Source organism: Amia ocellicauda, chromosome 1 (assembly GCF_036373705.1).
Source record: "Amia ocellicauda isolate fAmiCal2 chromosome 1, fAmiCal2.hap1, whole genome shotgun sequence".
Lineage (NCBI taxonomy): Eukaryota > Metazoa > Chordata > Actinopteri > Amiiformes > Amiidae > Amia > Amia ocellicauda.
This window is the reverse complement of record NC_089850.1, coordinates 21,839,863-21,851,983: the sequence shown is the minus strand read 5'-3', so window position 1 is coordinate 21,851,983 and position 12,121 is coordinate 21,839,863. Positions and strand designations below refer to the sequence as shown.

Below are 12,121 nucleotides of genomic sequence, written 5' to 3'. Positions count from 1 at the left end.
TATAGTACTCTTGCTATAAGTTCCTTGCTTTGCATAATAAGGGCTATAATAGCAATCACTAAGCACAAAAGTACTTTGTTCTGGATTTATAAGGTACAAAAATGTTCTTATCCTCCTTCTTATAGTAAATGTAACTAAGTAAATGTAGCTGTGGGTGAGCAAAGTTATGCATGTATAATACAACCAAATAATTATTTTCACTGAAGAATCTAACTCCATCCATTCTGCAAGCCATTCAGCATTGCTATCATTTTCCGACTACTGTGCATATATACAGTAAGGGATAAGAGTCACACAACATTCCAAACCTCTTGCATAACAGTTTACCCCTCCGTCTCTGGGTTTACATGTCCTAATGTCTCAGCTCCCATTTCTTGCAGATTGCAGATTTCTCTCACCACACCACAGAAAGTTTTGAAAAGATTTTGTGCTAACAAATAATATAAGCCTTGCTTGATTTCAAATCATTCTTCTGCCAAATGTATCTGCCAAGACATCTGTCCAATTTAGATTCTGGATTTAGAGGTCTGGATGGTGAATTCTAAAATATGAAATGGTAGTAGGGAAAACATCCTGTGTTTGATTTTAGATGAAAAGCACCTTTCTTTTAAGTACAATTTAGCCTTTAGTAGGCCGATCATGAAAAAAATGTTGTTTTGTTTTTGTGTTACAGTGAAGTCTTTGACATGCATGTGTCTTTTGTTTTGTGTTTTGTCTCTTTTTGGTTGGCCCTTGGTTGCCTGTTTGTTTGTTTTTCGTTACCTGCGGTCTCTCTGAGCCTCCGGCCACCACAGCAACATAAGCAGTAAGAGCATAAGTGGATACCCCTAGACCAGGCCTACCTTTTACAGTATTGTGACATTAGTGATGTTATATAATTTGATAATGTTTTGACAATAAAGATAGTAAACATTAATAATCAATGTTAATCTTATTGCTTACATATCTATGTAAAATCTAATGTGATTAACCAGGGCATGCCATGACTCGAGTTGAGCAGTTTTAATAGTAAATGTTGTAACTTACCGCAATCTCCCTGCAAGCTGACATTGATATTCCAGTACCTTCGATTTGTTTCAGTGCATATTCCTTCTCATCTTTCCTACAAAGCCAAGAAACAAAGAAAAATATCATAAAAACAATCGGCATAACATTGGGGCATTTTTTTAAATTAAACCTATGGTAGCTACACAGGAAAGTCTCATTACATGACATAGAGATTATATGTATGTGACAGCACGGTAGGGTGAGGTGAGGGAACTGCATGTGTAACCAGAAACTATCTTGGCCAAGTCATCATTAAAGGCCTAACAGACTGACGATGGAAGCATAAGTTCTGTGGGAATTAAATAATTCTGCTGTTCAGCAATGTTACATGGCCTTAGATAATATGAGTCTATTTTACCTGACACTGTTTGGATACATTCTTTAGCTAGGACACAATTAAATACATGCGTGTGTACAATTTAATCTGATCTTTTCACACTGAGTACAGCAAGAGTCTAGAGAAAAAGCAAAAAAACATATCAAAACAATACTATAACACTGTGGTTAGCATCACTTCACTTCATAATCAGAACACAAATTCGTATTAGTTAAATATGTCTAACCAGATATTTATTATATAAAACATACACCAGCACGGAGAAGTAGGGAATCAACCAAGAATTGACACAATTCAACTATTAGTTTCACTATCAATGGTAACACAGACCAATTGCAGGTAAAACAGAACCAATTTATATTGTTCTTCAATGTTCATTTTTACAATGCTTTTCCTGCTCAAAACTAACAGTCCCTTCTCTTCCAGATCCTTTTTATTCTACTTCTGCTCCCTTCCGTCTTGTTTGGGATCTGAAGTGTTCTGTAACTGCCTGGTGATATTCAAGAGGATTATTCTGCATGTAGTGCCATCAATATCCTCTCCAGAAACTCAGACTAGGGGTCTGATCTCCTCCACACACAGTATGTGGACCATGATTATAAAAACATATCACTAACAATTTGACTTTTATTCACTGGAATATTGTATTTAAAAATCAAATATTAAGCAAAATATTGTGTTTTGGCTTGCTGTCTCTACATCTATAGGCTATTTATAACAAAGTTATCTATACCAAAAACGGTACTTAGTAATAAAGTAATAAACATTCACTTTTACAAATATAAAGAGCTATAGTTCCAGATTTTCTCAATCACATCTGGGGGATGCCTGGAGCTGTCAAAAACAGCTGACAGCACAAGCTGCTTTTAAGAGGCTCAGTATCAATAATTCACTGATAGATCTATGATCTACATTCAAATGTATACTAGCCAACCAATTCTAAAAAAACTATTGAAACTAAACTGAAGACACTTAAAGTAACTTCCAATGACAATGCTGAATAAAGGCCTCCATAGCTGTCGGCCTTTCTGTCACCCGCCACACTCTCCACCTGTCTTTATCTCATGGAAACTCATACACCGCTATGTTTGAACATCCAAGTATAACAAAAGCTGCTCAGGACCTGCACAACGCTAAACTCTGTCCTAAAATCTCCTTTGTGTCAATGCTTTGTTTGCACTGTTTGCCTTAACAAATACATAAACGGGAAGTTTAGCAGAACCGGTTATTAGCAACAACTAGCCATACCACAATCCCTACTTAAAAAAATTTAAAAATTAAAATTTCTAGTTTTCCTTTTTTTGATTTTGAAATACCTTATCAAAATAATGTATCTTCATAAACCAATGACAACATGATAATCAAATATAGCTTTACTGAAGGACAGTAACACTGCTAAATGCATCATTGGGGTTTTACTTTATTTCTTCCTATCTTTTAATCATTAGGTATTTCAAATTCCAAACAACTCTTTCCTTTAAGCTCTAAATAATGGGAATAGCAAATTACAGCTGTTATGAGCATTCACGTTCAATTAAAATCCAAACCTACTGGCAACTTTGGATCGGAGCCAAACTCAGAAGAACTGCCGCAGAGTCTACAACACCTTTTGTGCCTCACAGTCGGCTGCACTCTGCCATTTGCTCAGTTCTCACACTGTTTTTGTGCAGTTATTTTTATTTTATTAAAACGACTGTTGGTTAAATATGTTTATAATATATATTATACAAACACAGGCATACATGCACATTTCAGAAGTCCCTTATTACAAATGATTCAGAAGGAAACAATGTTTTGTCTGGCCAGTATTAACAAATACAAAACAGCAACATCCCTTAACTGCTTTTTGCTTGTCAACTACAGTTGAATGCATCCTTGGCTCTTTCTTTGATCTATCAAGAGCATGCATGCCTCTAGATCAGAATGGTGCACGTAAATTGCCAATCCAACAGTGTAATCCAGGTATTTTTTAACCATGGGTTCATGCACCCGGGGATGCGAGATGCCCTTCCTGGGTGTGTGAGACAGACTTTTTTTTTTTTAGAACAGGGTTTCTTAAAGGGGGGTGTCCACCCAGGGGATAAAGGAAGGGAGTCCAGGTCTGATAATTCAACTACACAGCACCAGTACCCCCCACCCCGGTCAACACATTGACCTGATGGGGGTGTGGGGTTTCCCTGGATCGCTGCACTGGGTGCGAGCCTGTAAAAGTTTAACAGCCACTGCTGTAATCTAGAGCTTTGTGCAGAATAAGGATGTCTATTTCTCAAGCAGCTACATTTTAAAATAGTTGAATCCATGTTATTATATAATCTTATATTTAAGGACATACAATGAATGTGAACTTTTTCTACTTTCCAGTTATATTTTTGTGTCAGGACAAATGCATCCTTGTGCAACTGCCTCTGTACACCGACATTCAAATTTGTTACCAAAGAAACTACAGCGTTTGCATTGCACTATTACTAAGCAATAAGAGAAGATACACATTTCCAACTTTCAAACAAGGCAACAAAATAAGTGAGTGTATGATCAATTACAGCTAGAGTACATGTTACACAATGTTAATGTCAGGTTGGTCAGATTTGCAGTGCAGGTTATTCTGTAAACCAACCCTCCTGTGACCCATAGTGGCTATGCATGATCAATTTCCATGGCCTGCCTGCCTGCATCTGTAACTACCTGCATTACCCTGACTGCACACTCAGCCTCTTAATCTTAACAATCCCTAATGGAGAACAATAAACACGACAATCAGAAGATCACAAAGAGATTGAAAAAGTTAATAACACTAATAAGTATTACAGGTGATTTAATACATTAATCAATAATGTCTCATTGTGAACTCTGTGTGCAGGCCTATCACATGATCTCTAAAATAAACCACCCACTGCAAATGTTCTGTGTCCTAAACACAGTATTTTACTATTTTAGTATTGTAAATGCACCATTATTTTGTATGTACGTGTTAAATACTGGTTTTGTTTTTGTCACATTTCTCAATCAGTCCATTCAAACAGACAGACAGCTTAATCTGTCAACAAATACATTCTCAACTTACCTGTCAAATCTTGCAAATAAGAGCATTGTAATATATTGTAAGCAAATTTGAGTCCAAGAATGGCATAAGAAATTAGAAGATATAAGGCTTGAATAAAAAAATATACATTTAACTTATTATTGGTATTTAACTGTACATAACATCACTCAAAATCCTTCTAAAGAAACCTATGATGTTAGGAAACAAAAATTACTATGTCTGATTTTATGGCTTTCTATTTTGTACTCCTGCAGTGGGTATTACTTTTAATAGCACATCCTGGGAGTCCACAGTGTCATCAGTGCATTATACCTCTCTATGACCCTACAGCTGTTTTTGAGCTGTGGACTCACAGTGTGAAATTAAGCAAATGGCTTTGCAGCATGTTGGAAGCCATTTAACGCAACATTAAATGCAGGCAGATTACAATCATAAAGTGGTAAAAAGACCAGAAAATAAATAGAAAAACACTGACATTTAATGAAATATTTATATTTCCAACATTTAGCACCCAAATATTTAAACGTTATGTAAAACATTTGCCCCATAGCAAATTTAGTTTATGTGAAATTAAAAAAAGGAACTTAGATTATAAATAGAATGTTAAGCATGGTTTAAAATGCCAATGTATAGTTTTATCCATTTCAAAAACTGTCCTATATGCACATTACCGGTCAAAAGTTTTAGAATACCTCCTTTTTTCCATTTTTTATTGAAATTTACACAGTTTAATATCTCAGTTTACTCTCTGAAATTAAAGCATAGAACAAATAAATAATTTGTTTGTTTGTTTTACAAAATGTAACCCATATTCCAAATCCGTGTGCTTCTATTTAATCCCATGTGTACTCTCCACTGTTGTGTTGTTTGCCAAGTGTTTGGTATCCCATGAAAGCCGAGACTGTCAGCTTTCTAACGATGTGAAAAAAATGTTTTGTATACCCCCCCTGCATTTAAGCCCCCCCCTCCAATTCTGCAATGGGGGGGTGGGGGGATACTTGGTCTGAGTAGGAATACAAAGTTTCTGAAAATATGGACAATTACGACATTCTGGAACCAGACAGACTACTGATCAAAACAAGACATCCACGTTTTGGTAGAAGCAACACACACCCGTAGAGAGCTCAAAATGTCAAGATGGAAAACTCTGTTTACAGTGTACTAATACACAACGATTTTACATGACTGGATCCAAACTTCTCTGTATTTGATAGATCAAGTAATATATACTAGATTAATCGTTAGGTTGTTCTGAACAATACAAGCCTATTTGCAAAGAAATCCGATTGAAACCGAGTGATCTGCGACCGTCTGAATGAGACCCCCCCCCCCCCCCCACCAAGCAGACTGTGCGTTTACCCCCCGGGCTCTGAATGATGGCGGGCGGAAACTGTAAATCAGATGTGTTTAAGAATGAAACGCACTGGTAGCCAAGAGAATAAGCTTTCAAACGATGTGTGCATTGTAGGAATACAGTATAACTTCTGTACACAGGAGCTCCGCATATCACTGCCAAATAATGCTTAAGAGGGTGTAGTAACACAGTATATAACACATTATTTTTCAGTGTTTGGTAACCTAAACTTTTATTTTAACGTCTGTCAGTTCACCGCTTAACTTTGTACCATTTCAGGTAATTCACTGGACTTGAACTGCTTCAATTTCAATAAAAACTGGAAAAATGGGGGTGTAATAACCGGTAGTGTATATCTAACTTGCTTTATTTACCTTTTCTTTCAAATTAAACTGCATATTTTTCTGTGTGATGCGTTCAACAAATTACTATCTGCCGTTTAAAAAAAAAAATGAAGTTGATTTTCTGATATAGCCATAATACCCCTGCCAATTAGTGTGTATTTTACTACAGATCCTACAGGCTCTTTGTGTATCAGCACAATCTTTGTGTTGTCTGCCATTAGTTTTTGTAAAGATTTGTAAAGATGGGCATAGATGTCTGATGGTGGCTCTATTCATGTTTTGGTACACATCCATGTTCCCAATTTCATGGAGAGAGAGTGTTTTTGAATGGGAATCAGCAGTCAAAGGACATAAGAGGAGGGACGGGTTGATGAAATGAAATCTAAAACTAGAAACCACTGAATGCATTACTGTTTTGCATAATTAATGCATTAGTGTTTTTATCAATATACCATATTACAACACTTTTTGTATTTCATTGCCAACTTTGGTTTCTAAGGATGTACAGTTATTGAAATTTAAACCTAAAATGTCCTAATTTTCATGAACAAATCGGGTGATTCTCATTATGGAAAGGTGGGGACTTGAAAACCCAGCACATGCATGTGCCCTCAAACTGAGTGTATAGTCACTGCTAGTACCAGACAGGCGTTGTGACCTAATGTAACTCAATCCAACAGTCTTGAGTTGACGATTGGAGTCTGTAAAGATGCTGACTGGCACCAACTGGTGATTTTCTTAGCTACCTAGTGTCCAGAAACTTTGAAATGGAGTCAAGTGAAGATGAACAGCTCTGAATTATTGCTATGATGGGTATTGTTTTGGTGTTCAAATGTCAATGTTAATGTAGGGAGCAGTAGTTCATGCTAGGACAAAAAAAAGCATGTTTCTGGTACTTTGATCATTGCCCACTGTAACAGTAGTTTTGTTTTTCGCTGACAGGAGTAGACGTTGTTTAGGTCTTCGGGTGCCCTACCCCACCTGTGACAAGGTAAGAAGAGTTGTGTGTTCTGATACACCTCTACAGCACCACTATTGTGCTCAGCTGTCATTTGACCGAATGTAGCCTGTTTGTCACCGGACCGCTGTTAGCTGGGTGTTTATTGGGTGGTGGACGATTCTTGATACACCCGTGACATTGTGCGTGACAAGCCCAGCAAGGTTACTGTTTCTGACACACTCATACCAGCACGTCTGGTGCCAACTGTTATGCCCCTTGAAATATTTTGTGTTGCCAATCCTCCATCTAAATTGCACACACACAATCACCATGTACCTGCTTAAATAGCATAGTCAGCACCACATAATAATAATTACCTAATTAATAATTAATATTAATTATAAAACATCTTTATATCTTATGGATTTATGGCAAATATTTTACTTTTAGTGCTCTCCTGCTGGACCTGATAAGCATGTTAAACAATGTGCTGAATTACTTGATAACTGTTAAAGTTTAGACACACTGTTTTGACTTGACCTTCACTGTTACAATGCCGTGATGAGAAATTCTAATTATAATACAACACTGAGACACTCATTTTACACATTTTACACCTCCCAAAAAAATCAAGTCAAGCCTAACTTAAAAATCAACACACTAAGTGAACTATGAAAAAATTACATGATTGACGTTAAGTGAAAATGGTGTACATTCTCCTTGTAAATTCAGTGTGAAGTAGCCTATATACATACGCGTTTGTTTTTTTGTCTGTTTTGTGCATGTATGTCTATCTACACTACTGGTCAAAAGTTTTAGAACACCTCAATTTTTCCAGTTTTTATTTAAATGTATGCAGTTTAATGTCTCAATGTATTCTTTCCACAATGGAAATCAAATATTGTTCAGAAAGTTCTTCTTCCCAACACTGTTGCAGACGTTCCCACAAACGTGTTGCACTTTTTGCAAATGTGTTTTTTTTTTTTTTTCACCCTTCTGTCCAGTTGTCCCATGTTTTGTGTCATTATCTTGAGGTTGGATTAACCCCCGACCAACTAGGCATACACCAGAGAGTATTGCATGGCGCTGCAAAATGTTGTGGTAGCTGGTCTGGTTCAGAGTGCCACTCATTCTGCGCAAGTCACCGACTCTGGATCCAGCAAAAGAGCCTCAGACCACAGTTGGTGTCACACACTGAGGAACCATCCTTTCGCCTAATCGAAGGCGTACAAAAACCCTGTGTGATGAACCGAAGATTTCAAATTTTGATTAATCGGTCCATAAGACCTTCTTTTAGTCTTCAGTAATCCACTGGTGGTGCTTCATGGCCCAGGCACGCCTCTTTTTCTTATTTTGCCATCTTCGCAATGACTTTCTTACTGCCACTCGACCTGTCAAATCTGCAGCTCAAAGTCTTCTCTTCACAGTTGACACTGAGACTTGCCCACTTCGACCAATGTTAAGCTGTGCTTGAAGCTGTTGTCCTGTGAGCCGCCTATCATGCAAGCTGTTGACTCTCAGAAACTTGTCTTCTGATTCTCTTGTGGCTTTGGGTCTGCCAGACCTCTTCCTGTCAGAGCTTCCTCCAGTTTCCAAGTGCCTTTTGATTGTGTAGGAAACTACTTAAAAACTGTGCTTAAATTTCAGTACAAACTGGAAATATTGGGGTGTTCTAAAACTTCTGACCAGAAGTGTAGGTACTAATGAACACATCTGGTAGTTTGAACTAAATAAAATTAGCTTATAGTTTGAGAAATGCATATACAGTGAATGCTTCAAATAAAATGTACTGCAACAATTTTGTATATTATTCCTGCAATATTATAAGCAATAATAATAAATAACTTGTACGTGTGATGGTATCTTACATCTCAGGATCAGTGTTTGTTTTCATGCAAGCACAATGCAGCACATGTTCCCCAATAATAGTAACGCATTATTACATCTAAAGCAAAGCAGAAACGAAACCATTACAATTCACTGGCAATGAAGAAACCGCGCTTTTTGCTGGCAAGTGTACAATTATTCATAGCATAAGGGTGCATGCTTAGATCGTTCATACTGAAAGTGTAAAGGAATCAATAGGAAACACGCATGTACGTTTGCGGTATAGTTTGCGCAAGCATTATCCGCAGAGTCCTGTGGTGTCAGGCTGTGCCTCGGCGGGCTCCAGTGCAGTCCCTACAGTCTCTCCATCTCCATACATGAACACACCGCAGTTCCAGCATTTTATCATTGTTATACACACATCGGACACAGATTAAACATCCTCAGAAATGACACACAACACTGAAGGCTGATCGAGGGTGGGTAACCTCAGAGAAGTGCCTCCATGACGGACCTCAAAACAAACAAGTGCAGCAGCGCTGAGCGGGGAAGTCACCGCACAATAGAACCGGCCCTACGTGCATATCAACAATGTGCAATCGTTCAAAGCATATTCAAATGCATCATATATCAACTACAGTGCTGGTAACCTAACCATAATATTATTATCCGTTTGCTGTGGCGGACTACTACTTTTTTGGGCAAGTGTTTAAGTAGATTTGAAGGTGCGGGAGCAGCCTTCCCTTGAACAATATTGACTGGACCAGTCTGAACGGATACAATCCGCAGTAAAGCGCACAAGTTTTCAACCGACACGGAGGCTGGGCTTGTTGCATTGCCAGCTGTGCTCAAACCCACGGCGGATTATTGTTATGTAACGGGCTATATCATGAAAGTGTTGCATGTCAATATGTTTCTATACGACCCCCCTGCGGACTCGGACAATAAATAAACACGTTATTCGCCGTGTTTCACTTGGGGAGGGGGGTCTGTGAGGAGCTGAGTGCATAAAATACAGTCAAAGTAGGTTTAAAAAGGCTTTCAAAAATATCTCCGGAAAACAAACAGCGCAGCGCATGTATGCAAAAATGTCCATGTTTAAATCATAACACTATGTTTGCTGTTTTTCTTACCCGTCTTTGCGCTTGGCTTTATAAACATGCCCGTAGGTGCCTCGACCCACTTTACAACCTTCATATTCAAACAGATCCTCCACTCTCTCCCTCTCGGCCGCCAGCTTCGTTTTGAAATCGTAATCCATTTTAACCCATAAACATTTCTTAATTTAAAATAAAAAATAAAATATTAATTATCAGATGCATTAATTAAATAATCTAAGCGTTTTATTCCCCCATCATTTCCTTGTTTAGGATTTTGGTCTGCTCCGCTTAATGTTCACTGGCTCGTTGACGTTTCTGACGACCGCGCTAGGAGTTCTGGGTAGCGTAGTCTTTGCACGCAACCCTGTCGCTGCGCCAGAGTGGAGCCGATGCGGCCCAAAGACTACAATCCTCACAGTGCCCTGCGCTCGCCTGCGCCTGCGCACCCTGGACTTACACTCCAAAAAATGCAGCGGCACGGGATCGGCTGCTAATTTCGCACGTTTTAGTCCTAAAACAATTCGATTTTGGAATGCAGTGTATTCTGGAATGTATTAATTAAATCGCTGTTTGTCATTTAAGCAGATTTTTCTCATTTATTTCGATTTTTTGCCAAGTATAATGCAGAGCGTCAGTTTTGACGGGCTCTGGAATGTCCTGTGATTACCTAATCGCTTTCTGACGCTGTCCCTCCCCCATCTCATCTGCAAACCCTGACTGGCTACTAGTGTTGTTGTGCAGCGGTCATCTCAAGAGCATGAGCTGCATTTAGTTGTTTTATTAAACGAGAAGGGAGATCATAACGTTTTTATTGTTATGTGTATATGACAAGGAACACTATCAATCATGTCATCAGTTGTTGTTAATATGATTAAGGGGTTCATAGTGTGGATGTGTATAAACACACTATTGGGTCATGTGCATAAGTGTCATATTTCCCTGCACTCTCATATGACTTAAATATGCTAAACTTGACACAGTTATCAAACTATTTAGTTGTCAGCACATCTTTACAAATATAGGCATACACATAAGAGATTCATCTCATAAATATAATCACCTAATGTCCACATATCACAGAACTGGTGAATATTTATTTATTTCCATGTTTGTTTGTTTTTTCCCAACGTGTTTTTTTACATCAAGTTGTATATTATTCAATTATAAATGATCTATGTTCTGGATTTTAAAGCTGGCCTGTATTCTAATGCCAGATATTTGGGCCTAGAGTAAGGACACGCACATTTGTGGATGGGATTATAAATTGAAGATAACAAATATTATAAATTGGGCACAGGGAGCTAGGGAAGACATAATGTGAGCCTCGATATTTCAACTGCAAAATAAAAAAAGATATCATTATTACAGTATTAATAGAGCAAGTAGGGGGTTATACTGTCAAAGCTGTTTTTGTGAAAAATACATTTGTATAGATGCTCTCCTCATTTAGTTCATTGTTGTTTTATGTAAAGGACTTTTCAACTGAAGCATTTCACTTGAATTAATGTTACAATTGCCATTTCCAAGACAGAGACATTATTTCACTGTTCTGATATCTATTGCACAGTATTGAATACGTCTACCGTACGCAGAATGCATTCAACTGGTGACATGTACAGCGTGCAAAATACCAGCAAATGTATGTCAGTTTTCTTGTCCATGCATTTTTATTCATAACACAGTTATATTAACTATTAACAGAATCTCGCAGCGTTTCTCTCATCTGGATTTGGTTACATTTGGATGTCTATGAAACGAGTTGCTAAATAAGGGTCCCAACCTGTTATTTATTCTCACGGAATCGCGCATTCTTAAGTTCCAAGCATTTATTAGAGGTGCCGCAAATCTTTAGACGCATCGAAGCAACACAATAGATGTGATATCTGAAAGCTCATTTATAGCTGTGTGTGTTAGATTCGGAATACGTTGTTTTAAAACTAGAAAAGAAAAGCAGGGTTTTTAGCAATGTTATATTTCAAAGGCAATCGTATGTGGAACACCTGTTATATAACTTGTCACTATTAACGTCATGTACTTATTATTACTACTTAAAAGTGGCTTTTAGCAAGCCAGCATGTTTTCTCAGTATATTAGCTTATTATACGTTTGGGCAATCACCGACACATTGCAGT

The 12,121-nt window shown here is 37.8% G+C and overlaps 1 protein-coding gene across 2 annotated transcripts in view; it reads right to left on the bottom strand.

Annotated features, from left to right (window-relative positions):
• The window catches only part of cdk19 (cyclin dependent kinase 19), a 62,040-nt gene extending 51,687 nt beyond the window's left edge, over positions 1 to 10,353 (bottom strand). Inside the window, exons 1-2 of one of the 2 annotated variants that reach the window (XM_066698984.1) lie at positions 10,023 to 10,353; positions 1,027 to 1,102 (exon numbers count right to left, since the gene is read on the bottom strand). In XM_066698984.1, the coding sequence (XP_066555081.1) occupies positions 1,027 to 1,102; positions 10,023 to 10,150 (204 nt within the window). In that variant the 5' untranslated portion in view covers positions 10,151 to 10,353. The remainder of the gene's footprint in view (positions 1 to 1,026; positions 1,103 to 10,022) is intronic. The other variant, XM_066698974.1, reaches the window with a different exon arrangement.
• Between the last annotated feature and the right edge of the window lie 1,768 nt (positions 10,354 to 12,121).